Consider the following 18,918-nt stretch of genomic DNA (forward strand, 5'->3'; position numbering starts at 1 on the left):
TTACGACACGTATTGTAGAATGACCTATAAAGCGTGGTCAATGGCAGTAAGCAGTAAGAAGTAAGCGTAAGCGGTAAAAAATAAACCAATCACAGTCGATTATGATAAAAATAATCAACTGTGGTTAGTCCATTTCTTACTGCCCCATGTGGTTAGTCCATTTTTTCACGCTTACTTCTTACTGCTTACTGCCATTGTAGACGACGCTTAAAGCTCGTCTACAATAGTAAGAGTATGGCTGTAAGGTTGCAAGACACGAAATTAAATATTTTCATTCGCTGACATTATATATTACTTAACTGCTTACGTTACAGCCTTACAGCCTTAGGGCAAGAGCACAGGCTTTTGCACAACGCATAATACATAATGCATAAGAGAATAAACCAATTAGTTTTCTTCATTTCCCTCCTCAGGACAGAAATGAAAAACTCTGATTGGTTGATTCTCTTATGCGTTGTGTATTATGCGTTATGAAGAAGTTTGTGCTCTGACCCTTAAACTCCTTGCACAATGCCAGGCAACAGGCAATAAGAATAAAAATAGACCAATCACAATCGACTATTACAAGAATAATCTATTGTGATTGGTCTATTTTTATTCTTATTGCTTGTTGCCTGGTATTGTGCAAAGGGCCTTACTCTTACAGTTATTGTAAACGAGCCTTTATGTCCAAGTTTCAGTTAAATTTTATATAAGCCGATAAGTTGTAGTTCGAATCTCAGCTAAAAGTCTGATTTTAATCGAGACTCGAACCATAATTTATCGTTCTCCATAAAATTTTGCCGGGAATAAACCAGATTGTAAACAGTAAGATTTGGCGATGGCTGACAACAAATGTGTGCAGATGATTCAAACGAATTTTTCATTACATGGTTTGGTATTACCAAGGTAAGTATTAACTTCGCAACAAATAAAAAATCTCGGGCCCATAGTTGAAAGAAGAAAAAGAAGCAACAAATAAAAAACGAAAACATGGATCTGGCTGGATTATTAAATTTTATTTGACTGAATAGATAAGAGAATATTTATATGGAAGTTTTTAAACAATTTGAAGAACAAGTTTATAGTAAACATATTATGTGTCTTATAAATGTCCTTACATATGATTTATTGTTGTATAATATAATCATGCCATGTATATATTTTATAACTGTTTGTATTTAATTTTTATATATTGGTTTTTAGGGAACTCAGGGTATCCCTTGCAAAGCGTCTGTTAAAAATACAAGAAGAGGAACGTGAATCCTGGCTCAATCGTATTATAGAGTTAGTTTTGGCTCAAAATTTGAATAATCCACATGTTACAGCTGAACATATAAAAAGTGCCATTGAGGAATGTTTAGAGCCAAATAAATTGAAAAATACAGAAACAGTATTTAATGTTATAGATGGATACAATATACCGAAGATAACATATGATATATGTAAAAAAAAGTATATTATTGACAGTAACAAGATATATCCTGAAGTACAATGCAAATCATTAATCTTTAAGCATCGTTTTGAGATGGTATGGTATAAAACTTTGAGACACAAACAGTTTTTGTCTTCCAAGTTTGAAAGACAACCAGCAGATATGATAAATTTAATACCTATAGAATATCTGCTGAGTGAGCTAAAGACTGGAAATGTATGCATAATGGGTCTGTTAACTCAATTAACAGAAGATCAGTATTATTTAGAAGACACAAGTGGATCTGTTAAAATCAACTTAAACAATACAATATCCTTTATGATGTACTTTATCTATAATTTTTACATAGTGTTACTAAGATATTTTGCAAAATTCCAGAACTATGTTAGAGAAAAGTTTTTATTTAGAAATATATTACTTTCCTTATCTTATTAACACAATTTTCAGGATGCTTTCATAATGGAAGGCTGTATGGTAATAGCTAATGGAATGTATAAAGATGATATATTACATGTAGAAAATATTAGTTTTCCTCCGATAGAATCATGGGAAAGTTTCCGGTCAGATTTTGGTGATGCTAATACATTTGGTGGGCCACACAGTACATCCTTAAAAATGTCAGAAAAATTACAAGTTTTCGAAAAAAATAATGAGGATGGAATAATAGTGTTTATAGCAGAGTTATGGTTGGACTTCCCAAATGTCTTACAAAAATTTAGAATGATATTGGAAGGTTACATGGATTATCCTCCTATAGCTTTTGTATTGTGTGGCCATTTTTTGAGTTTTCCTACAAATATGACCAGTATACAAGCTTTGATCACGGGTTTCAGAGACTTAGTGAAAATAATAGTGCAGTATACAAATGTGAAGGAAACTTCTAAATTCGTTTTTGTACCTGGCCCACATGATTTAGGATCTCCTAAAATTTTACCTAAACCTCCCTTGCCTAAATGCATCATTGATGAAGTCACAAAGTCAATATCAAATGCTATTTTCACCACAAATCCATGTCGAATACAGTACTGTACAAAAGAGATTGTAGTACTGAGGGAAGACATGCTAACAAAAATGTGCAGAAATGCACTTCGTTTCCCAAAAGAGGAAGACTTTTTTAAACATGTAAGTAGTCACACTTGTTTTTCCATGATCCAAAATGCAACATATTTAACACCAATGTTGAAAAACTTCAGTTTGCCAGAGCCATCATCAGCCAATCACACTTGATACCTGTGCCACTAGAAGTCGTACCAGTATACTGGAAGTATGATCATGCCTTACAAATTTTTCCAACACCAGATCTTATTGTCGTTGCTGACAACTTTGAGACGTATACCGCTAGCTACTCTGACTGCTATGTGATTAACCCAGGCATGTTCTCGAAAAATAATTACTCGTTTCAAACTTACGTGCCTGCTGCCAGTCAAATCCAAGATTGCCAGTTACCGAATGATACTGATGTTGATTAGATTAAAATAATAAGTATTGTATAAAGAATATTGGCGACTTCCTTACAAACTTTAACTAGTCTACATCTAAAAGATAGTCTACTTTTTTAATGGGGACATCCATGGAGAAAACCTGATCATAGAATGGTAAATTATATTGAATAGTATAATACACATTTTTTTTTCTCCGCCACTTTCTTCTATTTTCACTTAGGAAAGACTATAGTCTAGCCTGTAATTAGAATCGCTTTGTATATATGTATGCATATAATATTTGCGTGTGTATGTTTTTACAACTCGGCAATATACATAATATTATACAGATAAGGATTGAGTTCTGATTTTATTTTAATTTCTTATGCTGAAAGCAAAATTCAGCTATTAACCATAATAAACCAAACGTGATATCGTTGGAGCGTAAAAAGTAGATCAATGTTTAACCGTAACATTATGTAACGTAACATCAACATTACACTTTACGTAAACAATATAACTTTAGTAAGTAGTTACTTTACTATTTCTAAAAAATGGTGTACAAATATTACGGAGAGATAAATTTATTTGCAATACAAAGTATAACGTCTGTAAGTTTCGGAAGAAAAGACCTTTTGCACATTATATATTCTATGGCTTCGTTTAAAATATTTTAAATGTTACATGATGCGAGGATGATTAATACTTTACGTAATGGAGAAGTCATTAAACGGCGCAAATGTAAGCTTTTTTTTTTTAAACGCAGGATGCAAAACCGATATTTTAAATACTGGGTTAAAGTGCAAACGCAGGATCTTAGGAGACGAAATAAACGATTATACATATAAGTATAAATTGCAACAACTACACACATTAACTCATCACATATATTACAGTTCCATCTGTAGAAAAAAAAAAAAGGAAAATCGCTTACGTCTATTGCACTTTTTTTTCAAAAACCACACATCATCGCTGGTAAATAGTATTTTATCTCGTAAGCTATTCAATTCCTCCCGCAAGAATGATCTCAGCTGTATCATAATACATAATAATACATCATATTTTATGTACAGAGTGAAAGATATCAGTCCAGAGGGCGTGGTACTTCTTCCCATTTCGCATTTCATGAAATGTGATTCGTCTTGTTTAATTCTCCTGGGAAGATAATTAATAATCTAAGTTACAATAATTAATACTTGTCAATAAGATCACTGTTCTCTTATGATCATAAGCAAAATACCATATATACATACACATAAATGTGTGCGCGCGCGTACGTTCGATACAATCGCTTACGTACGTTCTCTTTGATATCTACGGCAAGCCTGATTCCTTTCTTCGGCATCGAAATACCAAAGCGTGATAGCGTATCTCGTTTCGTACGCTGGTTGTACTTCATGCGGATTCCGCCTGTCAGACCAGAAAAATAATATTCTGTCGAACAGAGGCTCGATGTTCGCTACTTGGTCGCGCCATCCCTCAGGAAATATTCTCAAGAGTCCACCATTCTTCTATGTATAATAGGAAAATTATTTTTTTATTTATAGACTTATTTATAGACAGGTATCGATGTGCATATGTTTCAATTTGTTACACGATATCTCACTTATTTGACTTGTCATATTGTACGTTAAATCATCGAACAAGACAGTCGATGTGATTCGATTATATTTAGATAGTGAGAATTTATCTGTTTCGAATCTTTTCTTAAACTTCTCTAACTTTCGTTAAAAATATATATCAATATTTATATATGAAATTGCACCTTAATATCCCAATTCTGATTAAGGTAGTAAATGGCTGTGATACAACGTCCATCTCGGTTGGGATTATCCACATGTTTTACGTAATGCGAACCATGACCAGGATAACAAGCTACCATAGCCTGGAACGTAGAAGGAAAATAAGTTATAAATAATCGTGACATACTTTATAGAATTAACAGACAATTCCTAAGATATAAAAGAAATGCCGATTTGCAATAAAAAGCATTTGATATACAATAAATTGTAAAAATTTATTAATCTCGCGCCTTTTATCATTTTGTGATCCCAATAAAAAAAAATAAATATATATATATATATATATTAAAACGACGCGATATTTGTCGTTTCAATGTATGTTTTTTTCCTAGATTGATATCTAGCTTAAGGTGTGACTATAACAAAAACAAATCGACTAGAACATCAACACAGAGCAGCTAGTTATTAGTTAAGGAACAAGGAAAATTTTAAACCATATTCATAAGATTCCAAGTATTGCTAATAGTATCCTAGCATCACATACAAATGTCTGAAGTAGGATAAAGCATTACACAATTATGACTATATTACAATACACATGCAATTACAGAGAAATACAGAGAATCTTTAGTGTAGATCTGTAACAAATAATAAACAATATATGTGCTACTTTATCACACATGCTGTTTGCTTATTTTCTTTAATATTATGATCGTATAATATATAACTGTATACCATAATATTCTTTTCTAACAATCTTTTACGTTTTAATTTTAAGTTTGTTTTATCTCAAGATATTTATATAATTCCATAGTTTAGAACTACAAAACAAACATAAATAATTTAGCGAGAATATTTATCGATGAGAAAAATTAAAAATGTAAAAGAATGGTTGGATGTGATAGATATGACAAAGCAATCATCAACGCACAAAATATTTCGTATTTTTTAATCTTTTTTGATTATCAAGAAATGATATACACAACATATTATGCTTGCAACAACTGATTAGTTTTAGTTTTTACTTATTATTATTATTAAATTAGTTGGCAAATTTGCCTGTCTACCCAAGATTGTTTTACGTAAAAATCATATTTCCTGATAATAAGACCGCACGTTGTTAACAGCTCAATGATAACGTTACAAGAATATCCGTGTTATTTCCTTTTCCTCCTTCTTCGACTCAAATATTTCAATATTTTAGAACGAATACAGGATATCGCGCGTTAAATGAAACATTTCTTTTCAAAATAAATAACATATTATTCAGTTGCATAAAAGAACAATGACGATGTAGAACAATTATCAAATAGTTACAAGTTGGAGCAGATGATTGTTGAACGATTTAGTAATAGCCAACTCTTCGATACAATCGCGAACACTACGAGAAACAAGCAAAACTTACTGATGAATGAGAAATATAACAGAGGCTATTCATAGAGAATTCAATGTATTGTATAAACTAGTTTTGTGTAACATGTACTAGAAAAATATCTTGATATTTTATATAAAAGTATCACAGAGAGAGAATGCGTCACGAATATGCGATCATACATCTGCGAAACAAATTTGTCACATTGTGCATAGTAGAGAAAGAGGGCGGGACGCACGAAATCGCGCGGCGTACGTGACTGATCGCACCTCACGCTTTATTCCCACTCTCAAGCTTGCTTCGATGTTCGCTCTCGCTCACTCTTTCGTTCTCTTTCTCTCTCTCTCTCTCTCTCTCTCTCTCTCTCTCGCACGCGTACGCGGAAGATCGTTACATTTTTGGAATTCTGACCTTCTCTATCGCATTCACCTCTTAATATGTCATCGGAACGCGCGGGTCTAAAAATGTCATACATCTATGTGTTTTGTTAATATTTTCCGACTAGTAGTAGACTGGTAATTAATGGTCGAACAATTTCAAGAGAGATCAATCGCAAATTTGACGCAAATTGTTGTTAAATGAATACTATGTGTTTATACACAGCTATTCTTTGCAACTTGCTTTTCCTGGAATGTTATCTAACGTACAGTCCAAGTACACTGTTTGAACATGACATATTCCGTTCCTATTTGATAAAGCTTGAAGGTCTTGTAAATAAATTATAGAAAGTACAAGAAAATATGTATCTCTCAATGATCTCATGCAACTCACAGACTGCTAAATATACCAATCTTATAATTTGGTTTAGAAACACAAAAGACACACACTGGTGCAACAAACAAAAAATATACTCACTTTTGTTCTTCCATTGATTGTATAGTTTCCTATCTTTCCATTATTGCGCATTTTGTTAGCTCTCATAATAATTGCATCGACCCGCGATATGAGTGTACCAATGTTTTGACATTGTTGCTCCTTTCCATCCAGCCACGTGATTTGATCACCACGGATTGTTTTCAAGTCATTTGCACCAGCTTTATTAGAAACCAACTGTCCGTCTTTAAATAAACCAGCACTGTACATATTTAAAACTTCTCTTAGCACTGCTTCACCCCTTTCTTTGCCTAAAAAATTGTCTACCACGCACACACCATAATTGTTCATATCTCTTATCATATTCCGGCAAATCTCGTCTAACAGCTCTTCGATATCGTCTCTATTTCTATGTAAAAAAGGAGGCAATAGTTCTTCTTTCTGGCCCAACTGCACCTCTGGGAACTTCTTTGTGCCGTTATGATGCCGGGTTGGCATTCCAAGGTCTGTGTTGTTTAGGTTCTCAAAAATCTTCGAGCTCTCCAACGCGGGATTCAAAAGTTCTGCCCTGGCACCCAGTATAGTGTCCTCTGAACTTCCTTCGTATGTTATGGGCAATGTCCAAGCGTCGGCTTTGTTGTTGCGTACGTTCCTTGTCTTACCGTTGTTCGGCTTCTTTTTAAGATTCTGATTCTCCTTTCGCTCGTATTGACTCGATACGTTTTCTCCTTGCGTAATAGATGCTGTAATTAGACACAGAGAGTACAAAAACAATGAGTTTTGTCAAGTCAAAAGACAGATGATTGTGCGACATGTCGACGAGGCATATCGCACCACTGCGAAACGTCGCAACAGAGAAAAAAAGAGAAAGAGAAAGAGAGAGTGCGCGCACGCGTGTGTGTACGTGTGGTATGTGTATGTGTGAGTGTGTGAGAGAATATCCGTACCACTGTTTAAGAAATTGCCGTTGGCAGTTGCGATTTGCAAACATCTCGAAGGACGGTGTGCAAACGCGCGATCGGCAGAGCTCTCGCTATTAATATCGCGAGTCGGTTATCGGCAACGCGACTCGAGACATCTACTACTGCGCAAAACCTCAACAGACGATAAGGTGTCACAAGCAAAATGGTAGTGAAACACACATATACCTGCGAATTGTTTCGCGTTCCGATACGGCTCCGAAATGACGTTCGTAACCCATGACGTGTCCGAGATGGGGATCCTGCTTAGGTTAGAAACTGGCGCGCTCGGTACCTTGTCGACAGAGAGGTGCCTGGACGAGTACTCGCGATTAAAATTTCTGTCTGCAGTGGCGAGGAGCTCGCTTGTGGACGCCGGATGAGTCGCGCAGAAGTCCCGATGACGTTTCCAATCACTCCTCTGATGCTCCTTCGTACAATAGAACACGGCTTTGCAACGTGAGCACCTCAACAGCTTGTCAGTTCGTTCGCACACCACGCAGGTCACCGTTGCACCTGTTTGAACACCGTCGCCGGGTGTCTGCGCGCGACCGAGCAGCGACCTGGACATGTTTCGGCTCGCTTATAACGCCGCTGCAGCGAGTGCTGACATTTCTACGAAAAAGAAAGTCACACGCGCTCACTCGCGTCAGCTAGCTAGCTAACTAGCTAGCTAGCTAGCTTGCTTGCCTGCTCGCTCACTCGCTCGCTCACTAACTCACTCACTCACTCACTCACTCACTCACTCATTCACTCGCTCGCTCCTTCGCTCGCACGCGCGCCGCCTGTCCACCCGCTACTCCGCAGCGAACGCGATCTTCTCAATCGCCACGGCAGCCCGCTCGCTCCTCTCACCCGCGCGACTATCGTCGCTGCCGATGCAAGCGCCCAGAGCCGTAACGAGTTCAACTGGCGCCCATCCTGTGTCTGCATTCTCCACGTCCTAACCTCTAATCTTAACATTAACATTACCTAATTCTACCACGGTACGATACACTCGTATATGCGTTCGTTTCATGCTCTTATATCCCATAATTTTGACGATTTACTGACAATGCTAAATTCTGCGAAAAGATTCAGTCATGCAAAGATCGTCATTCGCACGCTTCGAACATAATCGGCAGGGTGATATTCATTAAAGTTTTCTACGAGATAGAATAACGAGATAAAACGCCGGTAATTATATAATCATAACCAAATCTGTTATAAACAATGGAAACAATTCGAATAATTTGATCACCGCTTAAGATCTATTCACGAGAGCCTAATGAGCGATTTTCATGCACTGTACCATTGTATTTGGACGCGCCACCTATATTGACGTTTAATACACGTAAGAGGTCTGTTCTTTTTAGCTGCACTACTGAACTGATGCAATAAGTTAGAATGAGAAAAAATATAGAGAGTTGTCGAGCTGTCCCACTCTAACTTATCGCATTAGCAGTGCAGCTAAAAAGAACAGACCAAAGAATAAGAGGTGGAAAACATACTGATTATGTAAAATCGGTCGGTGGTAACCTGGATTTTCTTCTTGTTGAAACGTCGGAAAGTTAAAGTCGTGTGAGTAATTTAGAATCTCGAAAATAACGATAGCATCTGTATGATATTAAAGTGCAGGCATCGGCCTGTAATATCAAATAATTGGTGATTCTAAAGTAGATTGAATCATGTATTCGTCTTTCCATCATATATTGTAGATGTAATGATCAATATAAATCGTATATTATTATTACGTACAGTGTCATTCCTGTGTAAATTTGCGTTTAATTGAAAATACATAATAAAACGAAGCTTTGGTTACATATATTCTGTTATATACAAGACATGTCTTGTACAGTTTGCAATTGTTGGATTATCTGTCACAGAGTAAAACATAAAGCCTATATCTTTACATTAAAATATTTATTTCGTGAATCATCAGTATTGCATACAAAAACTTTATATGATATTTAAAGTATAAAGCTACTAAGATCGCTGCTAGCGGACTTGGCACTATAAATGCTTCGAAGCAGCTTGAACATGGTTCTTGGTACAAGAAGCATATTATTACAAATTATTGATATGCATATTAATGATTAATATGCATAGCTTCAAAGCATTTGCAGTGTCAAGTAAACTCTACCTTATATTAAGATATAAATGTGATTTATCATAAGCTGTATTTATTATAGATAGCCAACATGTCTGATAAACCATATCGACCTATGAAATATCCATATACATTGACTGCAAAACTTGTTCAGTTTCCATACAAATATTACTGGAAACATAGCTGGTTGTTCAGATATATGTTTTATTCCATATTTGCAACACTACCCATAATATACAAGATACAAAAATTATGTAAGTCAAAATTTATCTTAATTTTTATATTTAAATTTATTGTACATATTTATAATTTCCTACTTCTCATTTCAGCATATTCTCCTGCAAATGTTGAAAAGTGGGAGAAAATATGGAAAGAGACATTTGAAGGCCCCAGTAATCATCATTAAAATATAAATGCAATAATTAGACAAGTATATATTAAAATGAATAGTATACCTGAGAGAAAAATGTAATCTGAGATGTAATCTTTAAGGTATAATTAGAAAAAATAAACCTGATGTTGCACAGGATCATATATGTAAAATTATTTAAAAAAAAGCTTCATAAAATTGTTTAAAAATCTCTATTACTACAATAATAATATTCATATAAAATACATTAGTTAAAAAAAATGTTTCTTTGTAGTTGCTCTACTACAAGTAAAAGATGATAACTTATTACATAGTTTTTGTCTATTTATCGTGAAAACAAAATGTTGAAGATAAACATGCACAATGGAACATAAGCATTGCCATTATATAGAACACAGATTTTCTTTTTTTTTAATATAAATAATATTCATATAATTTTCACGGTTGACAATGGTTATAGAACATGATATACAAAAGTATCCAACTTTATTGTCTGGATCTACAAACATGAATTTATGAGTAACGTTTATGCATGTTCCACAAGCAGTTTTCATCTAAAACTAAGCAACCTTGAATTTTGATGTATCTCAACTATCACGCCATAATTTTCGTGTTCTACGGTTAAACCTTGTATGTATATTGTCTCTTGAGAAAAAGGGGAACTAAAATTTCTAAACTTTAACTTACCAAGTATACAGTGAACGATCATTAATAATAACCATAGATAAGAGAATATGTGAGGTGCGCGAATAAAAAAATAATAAATAATTGTCGAGAAGGAAATGCGAGAATATTAATAATTTCATAATAACAAATAGTTTCTCCTCTTTACAATACACTTATAAAGAAAATAGTACTACTCTTGTACAATTCAAAGCAAATGGGACTGACTCGCTGCTCGTTTATGTTTGTTTTGAGATGTGTACATGCAATGTAATGCAAACGTGCAATAATATACCTAAAAGTATATGTAGTGCGACTTATGTATATGAATTCTTGCAAATAATACTGCATACATCTTTATTACAAGCCTCGAAAAAAAATAAATTCTAGAGAGTAAAGGAAATCTTCTTCATGTACACGCGTGACTGATTCAGCGAAGTAAAATTTTACAGTTGTAATATTTTGCAAATTGTTGGCGTAATTTCTTGTTGCTTCAAAAAGAATCGGTACATAGTTTATAAAAGTCTTGAGCTATATACCGAAATCTATTCACCATTTGGTATTGATACATAGGTCCGTATGAATTGAAAATATATAAAATTTAGTAGCACAGATTCAAAAATCTCATATGTATGCATAATGAAATATATATTATGTATATATCTTGTTTCTATCTTCTTTTCTGTGCTTCTTCATCGTCCTCGCTGTCGGTCATTCCATTTTCTTCAAGACCATCGCCGTTCAACCTCATTCTTTTGGCCTTGGGTTCTTGAAACAGCGCTTCATCGAAATCCAATCCCAATTCTTTGCAGCGTTTTTCCAAGTACTTGAGTAATCGCGTGCCTGCCCTGTACACGTAGCTATTTTTAAAAAGACATAGTTTTACTTCTTACGCGTTATTCCCAGACTGGTTCGGAGGCCAAAGATTACTTATGTATCAACAGCAAAGTTATCTATAGTTACGTGCTAAATGTGCAATGTGCTTTGTATATTACTTGCAGACTTACGGAAAATGTAATTCTTTTTACTGAGCTTTTTACTGATTCTTTTTTACTGAGCCAATCGTACAGAATAATTAACTGTGTCTAAATTATCGCGTGAGCTGATTGATTTTACACATAACAATATTATTTTATTCAACTATGACCTTAAATATTATGTATTGGGAGTCAACGTATGTTCTATAAACCTAATTGAATTCACGTTTGATGGTTAACCAGATTTTCTTGCATATATATTCAACAACTGCTATGCCAATATGATAGAACAAAATAGTTGCTACTTTATTATCTTGGGTTAATGACTGTACTAATTAAAATACATATCAACGATAAAAATAAAATACGAAAAGTACGATCTCTGGCATCCGAACTTATATGACACGAATGACGATGACGTCAGCACGTACCTGTAAACGGAACTGTGCTCCTTATTGTACAATCTGCAGTTTTCGAAGACCAGCTGGCAATCGTTAAAAAACTCATCTACTCTTTCATAATCACCGTTGCCGAGTTTATATTTAATTGTACCGAAATCCATCGGATTAGAAATGATGTCGTGGTAATCTGGAACTTCGTCCTTCGTAACGGGTGAGAGAAATGGCCACGAGTCTCGGTGGTGCCTGATGTCGGAGAGTAATTCCTGCAATCTCGCCATAGATCCCTTGATCGAACTCTTATCTTCCTCGTGTTCGATTTCGGCCGCCCTCTTAGTCGCGCGCCGTGTTTGCCTCGGTTCAGTGTCCTCCGACGTGCTACTATCTACACATTCAAACATCATACACATTTCAACTAAACGTGTTTCTCTTTATATTATTTATACAGGGTGATTTACACACGTTAGTGATCAGCAAAGTTCGTGCGATACACGCAGCAGTCTATCAATAACAAGACTTCTTAAAGTTAAGCTATAAATTAAGCATATATTTGTGGTATGGCGCGCACGCACGTACGCATACACGTATAATATGCCGTGTAATGTTGTATTACCATCTCAAAGTGCGGTTCTAACATAATCGGCGGAAAAAAAGGGGGAAAAAAGACTGGCCAAGGGAATGCTACGCATACAATAAAAAAGGGATACGATACAGACCGTCCCAGTCTGTAGATTCTGTAGTGAGGAGGCTCTTGGCAAAGCCATGGATGCGAGAGCGTGCTGCTGCTGCGCACAGCCTCTCCTTGTCTCTTTCCCTTTCGCGCCCCCTCACTATCAACATAATTCACACTAAGAAACTTTTTCGTAACATCCTTATAAAATAACTTGTCTACCGCTCGCTACTTTCGTTTGATAAGCGCAAAGATCTTGCTCAAATTGTAAGGTAGACAAAGTTCGAGCCTATAATGCGCTCACGATATCGAGTTACCTTTTGTAACATTCCTTCTTTTATCCTTGCACTTGGTACAGGACCACCTTCCCCTAGGAGCTCTCGACAGTGGTGGTTCTACGCACTCTAAGTGGTAACGATCAGGACATGTGTCGCAAGTGATCAATTTTCCACCGCTTTTGCAAGATGCGCATATGTTTTCCGACCGTACATTTCTGGATTGATAATATCAGTTCCATAAATGATCTCTCAAAGTTTAAATGTAACTATAACTATAACTTTAGGAGGAAAAAGCAAAGTCCCAGACGCAAGACCAATGTCTTTTGAACGAAAGGACAAAGCATGAGAAACACTCACATATCTTGGTCGCTCTCTTCATCAACGTCATCTTCCTGATCGGATATAGCCTCGTCGTCGCTATACGTTACTACACGTTTTGCGCGATTGTGTCGTGTTTCTTTGGTCAGTATCGCTTCGTCCTCCATTTCATCCTCGAATCTCTTTCGTTTCTGAGTTTTTTCCTTAGGCTTTATCACCGGTGGTCTACACGTCGTACAAAACCAATCTCCTTCTGGTACAGCCTGTGCAAATAAAGAACGAAACGATAAGGAGATATGTCTTATTGCCACGAAATCGTCGCAGAAGCGACGTGTGATACTAGAAAGAGAAAAACGAAAAAAAAAAGATAAATAACTTGAATTACATTAAGTTTTGGTTTGAGACAATATAAATGATGTCCCTTGTTGCATTCGTCGCAGAGCAGCATATTCTCTGCATCTCTACGCCTTCGACATATGCGACATTGAGCGTTCAACACACTTCTGTCCCATGCGACGCTATTTTCTAAGGTACTTAAGTGAACAAATAACTGAGACCAATTTGTCGATGCCATGAGCGATTGCTCCCATCTTTCTCGTGCCTCCTCGCCCGACCACTTTTTGTCCTTCTGATCGTTCCCCAATGGTCGATGCAAGTATCTTTGCTCCACGCCGTGGGACAACTGCAGAATGGCGCAGGCTAGCTGTTTGATGGTCGCTTGTTGCTTCTGATCCGGCGTTATTTCATTTTCGCTGGATAAACCTAAGTACACGCCCGGATCCCTGTAAGTCTTTATGCTAATACTGCCAACTTCAGAGTCTGGTGTACCGGGTCTGCTGTATTTAGATTCGTTCTTTATCTTGTCTATCAAGATGTTGGCAGGTATATCTATGTCTATCTCGTTACCAGCGCATACTAATTTATCACATTGCTTATCGTAACCTCGCTGATTGATCGTATTCCTCCAAATTTCACGATCGACGATCTTCAGGCAGCCCAAGCAGCCGGCCTTGATCTTATCTTCAAAGTCTAAAATATAATCTCTCAGAGTCAATTCCATCACTTCGTCGACCGGTATTTCAGGAGGAAAATTCAGGTTTGAATTTTCGTACTTATTCTTCTTTGTCGCCTTATTAATCTGCCCTTTGTTAGGATCTGAAAACTAGCATACAGATATCGCTTTAAACTCTTTGCTTTTCAGTCAATTTAGTCAGTCAGTTGGCCTTACATGTACATATTATACTTACTACATCAGGATTTAATCTATGTTTGGGACATTCATTGATAATAGTGAGCAAATTGTCCATTTCTTGTACAAGATTGTTTCTAAGTTCACTTTCCCTAATGCCTCTTGTACTTAAACTATTTATTAGTGCTTGGATGTCCTCCTGGTTCCCATAAAAGCTCCATTTCAACAGTGATCTTTTGCAATGAACGGGGCAGTCTTTGTCTCCCGTACACAATACCAAGTTCTTCTTAATGTTAGTGAGATCCTGTTTAAATTCCTTTCGATTTGCTTCCTTGCGTTGCGATTTCACGCCATTTTTGTCCGAGGACACAAGTTTCTTCGGAGATTTTTTTGATTTTTTGAAACTATTTTCCTTGTCGCTGAATTCGTCTTCGAATTTATTTTTTAGATATGCATATGTCGCTTCTTTATCTTGCAGCTCCGGGTGATGCGGCGTACCCTCAGGAAGGCAATTTCCAGCCCACCATTCGTCATTTTCTACGAATATCCCTAAAACGAAAAAAAAAGAACGTTTGGGATATTAATTGGAATGAATAACAAATATAAACGAGTATAGGCTTACACTTTGTCGTACTTAATGTTTTTTATATATTTGTTATGATAATAAAAATGTAAGAATATGCGCACGCACCTGGTATAGATAAAAATCTCCAGTATCTTCGATGAGCTCTATCTGCACCCAAATAAAGCATCATTTTATCATCTCTTGATGCTTGTTGTAGCTCTTTTAGCTTATTCTCATATTCTTCCTTTTTCTTCTCTTCCTCATAATTACCACGCGTCACTTTCTTCGGCTTAGAATCTTCCTCCTCAAATTTGCCTTCCTTCTCACGTTCTCTCATTTTTTCCTTCTCTTCCTTCTCCTTCTTCTGCTCTGCATGCAAGAACAATTTCAGCTCCCTTTTCGCTTGATGCAATTTATCGTGTCGTTCCTCAATCGCATCGCGTATCGGTGCGAATGTAAGCAATTGATTAATCAAACACGTCGCAATTTTTATTTTGTCGTCTAAATCGAACTCGCAGACATTTTTGTGGCCCAACAATCGTAAAATGTAACCTTCGTTTATTCTCAAAAGAAGAGCTGGTTCATCAAAGTTTGTGTAGCCACCTATAAATAAAATAAGCATTAAATATCGTTCCTTAATATTATTTTCCTTAATTTAAATTACATACGCATGTATATACGCACCTTTCTGTGAGTATCGCCATTTTGAAGCGGCTTCGCTTATGCGTCCACCAGAGCTCAATAAATGTTGCCTCAATATTTCACTCAGAGTTACATGATCCATTGTCAGTTCTGATAATTTGCATCCTTGATAAGTCGGACACCATCTAGAAGCTATTGTAGCGAGTTTTACAGCTTTTGCCATCGACGATGCACCTTCGTAAGGACTAATATCATCCAACAAAATAGACGCTGCTTGCGCATCTATTTCATTGTCTTCCTCTTTCTGATATTTAAATATATTTATTAACAGCAGTTGTAGTAGATCGCTCCAAGGGCCAGATACTTCTTTAATCAACAATGCCTTCTCCAATAATTCTAAAGTAAAGCCGCCAGCAAAATATACAGACACTTCTAATTCTTCATTAAAGAATTGAAGAAATTCTAATATCATAGCAAAATCACCAAACTTTTCGTTTGGTATACCGCATTTAATAATAGTAGGTTCAGGAATGGGGCAAAGATCTTCACATTCGAGATCTTCTCTCGGCTTATTCCATTGTTTCATGTATGCCGCTAAAGCTGCTAATTTTTGCTTCTTTTCTTTTAAATGCTCGCTTTTCAATGCCCTTTCCTCCTTACGTTTTGCTTTCTCTTCCAGTGCTTTTGCCTTGAGCTCTTCCTTGAATTTGCCATTTGTTCTACTCATAAATGTAAGTATTAAAACAGTTATCAGAAATGAAAGATTTTTGAACAAAATCTTACTGTAATGACTTACCTTGGTTTCCGAAATTTTTTCACTACTACACCACCTTCACTAACCTTTCCGGTATCATTAACTTTTTTCTGAAGATCCGTTTTCTCTAGCGTTTTTTGCTTAGACACATCCGTGGTGAGAAATTTATTTATAGACTCCTGTTTTTGTTTGACAGATTTTTTTACACGCACTGTGAAATCTGGAAGTGTTCCAGCAAATATAGTATCAAAACGAACTTTGTTGATTCCATACTTTTTCAAAACACTGTCCTATATTTCATAAAGAAAAATCACATAATATAACACAGTATAACATCGTATAAATATAAAACATGGTAATCAATTAATTTTGTATTAACCTTGACCACCCAGATACTGCTAGTATTTTGTTCGCAGAGTTGACGAAGAAATATTTTATTACGCTCTCTGCTGTAATGCTGTTTTCGTCTTCTAACTTGAGATGCTTCTACTACCATAAGCTGACTGACATCAGAATCTCCAGAATCTAACTGTTCCACCTCATAACGAAATAACTTTGCAGGTGGATGATAATAATTTTCTTGCAAACTTCTAAAATAAGCACAATAACATAGAATAGCATTACATGTATTTAATATAATCTGATCTGCTGTGAATTATTTACCTGCCGTTTTCATTGAGGTATGCATTAACTTGTTGCTCAGAAGGTACAATAACTTGAAGAACATGGCAATTACACCAAGATTCTTCAGTAAAACTTGCTTCTACCATTTCTCCTACAAAATAGCGATCCCTCGCAAATTGATAAACATCCTCAATCATTTCATTAAAAGAGAATCTATTTGTTTTGCTAGCAAGATATAATATGGGAATGCGCAGCTGAAATATATATAATAAAAAGATAAATGTATTTTAGAAATATTATATAGAAATATTGTGTGCATATATGACTTAAAAAAGATCTGCTTATCAATAATTGACTTATATCAAATGGAAGGGTACCTCCATTGGAAACTCTTTTAAGCTCTTTTTTGCATTTTCTTCACATTCTAAAGCTTCTTGAAATGTCATACTAGTTCTTCCTGTGATACTGCATGACCAAATAAGTGAATTGCATAAAATAATACGTGCACAAAATTCACTGTAATAGGAAACATATAAAAATTAATTGTAATGTATCTCTGTATATATATTCTATATATATGTATGTATGTATATATGACAAAATATATGATAAAGTCATAAATCACACCGCAATTGTAATATAATCTCATTGTGTGACATGCAATAAATAATAACAAATATCTAGATTGTTTAAATAAGCATAAGAACGATAAATAAAAATGATAACTTTAACTATAAAAGTTCGTAATCTGTATCGTTGAAGCCGAGAATCTTGGCAATCACATTTCTTCGTGCAATAACGAAATGAACTTGTCCGAGAGACTTGGGGATTGCAAATACATTCATCAACATAGCAATGCTCCATGTTGATGTATTTACAATTAATACGCACACAGTACGATACCGTTACGACAAATTAAAACGATAAATCGACGAGATTGTTAGCCGAACGATTGGTTCGGCGGTAAAGCGGATCCTGTGGCGACAAAACGGCGGCTGTCATGAGCTTGCTTACTTGTAGTCCTTGAATATCTCATTTGTAACCTCGCAATAGAATACTTCATCGTCATCCCTGAAGTCGGAGGAAACGTGGAGACGCTGAAATGGCTGTTTACGCAGCAGCGGCATTTCGACAAGGATGGTGACAGCAACGACACGGCCACAGCGTTGGCGCGGTTTCTTCGACGATGCGATAAGCAGCGAATCTCCGCGAAAACGAAGGACCGCGAGAAAGAGAACGCGCGAATAGTATTGCTCTCACGCGCGGCGCGCCAAGTGGCACGCGGGTGATACGCACCCGTCGAACGATATTCAACACCGGGAATTCGACTACGTCGAGCCGCAAAACTCGACGACGCTAGCGGCGACCTTCGTCGTTTCACGTTCGCGTTATTTCGCCGCGAAATTCATAATAAAGCGTGATTTCAACAGCGTCGTGCGTCCTACACGTATATATTCACACAATTTACACCTGGCCACCGTATGTACAACCGCTCGCAAAAAGTTTGCAGAAACATACGTTTCGATGAGTTTCTGAACACAGTACCGTACGATAAAATACAACCCGTCTTCTGAGAATCCCTCGAGAAACGAATTCGCCTCGCGACATTTATATATATCTAAGTTCATAGAGACGTGGCAAAATGCGCGCGACCGTTTTT

General features: G+C 36.2%; 4 protein-coding genes across 11 annotated transcripts; 2 read left to right on the forward strand and 2 right to left on the reverse strand.

Moving 5' to 3' along the window:
- The first annotated feature begins 761 nt into the window (after positions 1-761).
- On the forward strand, positions 762-3,189 carry DNApol-epsilon58 (DNA polymerase epsilon subunit 2). Its single transcript, XM_011144431.3, has 4 exons — positions 762-888; positions 1,186-1,723; positions 1,853-2,536; positions 2,608-3,189. Exons 1-4 carry the CDS (start codon positions 821-823, stop codon positions 2,881-2,883), a joined length of 1,566 nt encoding a protein of 521 aa, XP_011142733.1. The 5' UTR covers positions 762-820; the 3' UTR covers positions 2,884-3,189.
- A 214-nt stretch (positions 3,190-3,403) lies between these two features.
- Positions 3,404-8,567, reverse strand: Hph (HIF prolyl hydroxylase). Of its 4 annotated transcripts, XM_025304959.1 has the most exons (6): positions 8,468-8,567; positions 7,911-8,336; positions 6,805-7,505; positions 4,601-4,720; positions 4,136-4,346; positions 3,404-3,990 (listed from the first exon to the last, which is right to left on the reverse strand). In XM_025304959.1, exons 2-6 carry the CDS (start codon positions 8,290-8,292, stop codon positions 3,959-3,961), a joined length of 1,446 nt encoding a protein of 481 aa, XP_025160744.1. In that variant the 5' UTR covers positions 8,293-8,336; positions 8,468-8,567; the 3' UTR covers positions 3,404-3,958. The 4 variants fall into 4 exon arrangements, with proteins under 4 accessions (XP_025160744.1, XP_011142734.1, XP_025160745.1 ...); XM_011144432.3 differs by lacking the exon at positions 8,468-8,567 and having other exon boundaries at positions 7,911-8,438; XM_025304960.1 differs by lacking the exon at positions 8,468-8,567 and having other exon boundaries at positions 3,404-4,010; positions 4,089-4,346; positions 7,911-8,437.
- On the forward strand, positions 8,126-10,339 carry roh (reduction of Rh1). 3 transcript variants are annotated; one of them, XM_025304961.1, is made up of 3 exons: positions 8,126-8,180; positions 9,893-10,064; positions 10,140-10,339. In XM_025304961.1, the coding sequence occupies exons 2-3, from the start codon at positions 9,902-9,904 to the stop codon at positions 10,214-10,216; spliced, it is 240 nt and encodes a 79-aa protein (XP_025160746.1). In that variant the 5' UTR covers positions 8,126-8,180; positions 9,893-9,901; the 3' UTR covers positions 10,217-10,339. The 3 variants fall into 3 exon arrangements, with proteins under 3 accessions (XP_025160746.1, XP_011142731.1, XP_011142732.1); XM_011144429.3 differs by lacking the exon at positions 8,126-8,180 and adding an exon at positions 9,123-9,281; XM_011144430.3 differs by lacking the exon at positions 8,126-8,180 and adding an exon at positions 9,177-9,281 and having other exon boundaries at positions 9,897-10,064.
- Positions 10,340-10,649: 310 nt separating this feature from the next.
- Positions 10,650-18,824, reverse strand: Acf (ATP-dependent chromatin assembly factor large subunit). Of its 3 annotated transcripts, none has more exons than XM_011144427.3 (14): positions 18,273-18,824; positions 17,636-17,774; positions 17,298-17,512; positions 17,014-17,224; positions 16,677-16,924; positions 15,923-16,599; positions 15,365-15,841; positions 14,732-15,222; positions 13,870-14,646; positions 13,524-13,747; positions 13,206-13,381; positions 12,935-13,048; positions 12,252-12,603; positions 10,650-11,691 (listed from the first exon to the last, which is right to left on the reverse strand). In XM_011144427.3, the coding sequence occupies exons 1-14, from the start codon at positions 18,383-18,385 to the stop codon at positions 11,514-11,516; spliced, it is 4,392 nt and encodes a 1,463-aa protein (XP_011142729.1). In that variant the 5' UTR covers positions 18,386-18,824; the 3' UTR covers positions 10,650-11,513. The 3 variants fall into 3 exon arrangements, with proteins under 3 accessions (XP_011142729.1, XP_011142728.1, XP_011142730.1); XM_011144426.3 differs by having other exon boundaries at positions 10,650-11,703; positions 18,273-18,818; XM_011144428.3 differs by lacking the exon at positions 12,935-13,048 and having other exon boundaries at positions 10,650-11,703; positions 18,273-18,820.
- Between the last annotated feature and the right edge of the window lie 94 nt (positions 18,825-18,918).

This window comes from Harpegnathos saltator, unplaced genomic scaffold (assembly GCF_003227715.2).
Source record: "Harpegnathos saltator strain DR-91 unplaced genomic scaffold, Hsal_v8.6 scaffold659, whole genome shotgun sequence".
In the NCBI taxonomy this organism is placed as follows: domain Eukaryota; kingdom Metazoa; phylum Arthropoda; class Insecta; order Hymenoptera; family Formicidae; genus Harpegnathos; species Harpegnathos saltator.

Bases quoted from the DNA above. Each gene is read 5' to 3' on its own strand.
- DNApol-epsilon58 (XM_011144431.3), top strand. From the start codon at position 821: ATGGCTGACAACAAATGTGTGCAGATGATTCAAACGAATTTTTCATTA. The intron at 889-1,185 runs GTAAGTATTAAC...ATTGGTTTTTAG, and splicing joins CATGGTTTGGTATTACCAAG to GGAACTCAGGGTATCCCTTG. The intron at 2,537-2,607 runs GTAAGTAGTCAC...GAAAAACTTCAG, and splicing joins AGGAAGACTTTTTTAAACAT to TTTGCCAGAGCCATCATCAG.
- Hph (XM_025304959.1), bottom strand. From the start codon at position 8,292: ATGTCCAGGTCGCTGCTCGGTCGCGCGCAGACACCCGGCGACGGTGTT. The intron at 4,721-6,804 runs GTGAGTATATTT...TCTACGTTCCAG, and splicing joins CAATCAATGGAAGAACAAAA to GCTATGGTAGCTTGTTATCC. The intron at 3,991-4,135 runs GTACGTAAGCGA...TTATCTTCCCAG, and splicing joins CCGTAGATATCAAAGAGAAC to GAGAATTAAACAAGACGAAT.
- roh (XM_025304961.1), top strand. From the start codon at position 9,902: ATGTCTGATAAACCATATCGACCTATGAAATATCCATATACATTGACT. The intron at 10,065-10,139 runs GTAAGTCAAAAT...TTCTCATTTCAG, and splicing joins ATACAAGATACAAAAATTAT to CATATTCTCCTGCAAATGTT.
- Acf (XM_011144426.3), bottom strand. From the start codon at position 18,385: ATGCCGCTGCTGCGTAAACAGCCATTTCAGCGTCTCCACGTTTCCTCC. The intron at 16,925-17,013 runs GTTAATACAAAA...TATGAAATATAG, and splicing joins GCAGTATCTGGGTGGTCAAG to GACAGTGTTTTGAAAAAGTA. The intron at 13,382-13,523 runs GTGAGTGTTTCT...TTATCAATCCAG, and splicing joins GAAGAGAGCGACCAAGATAT to AAATGTACGGTCGGAAAACA.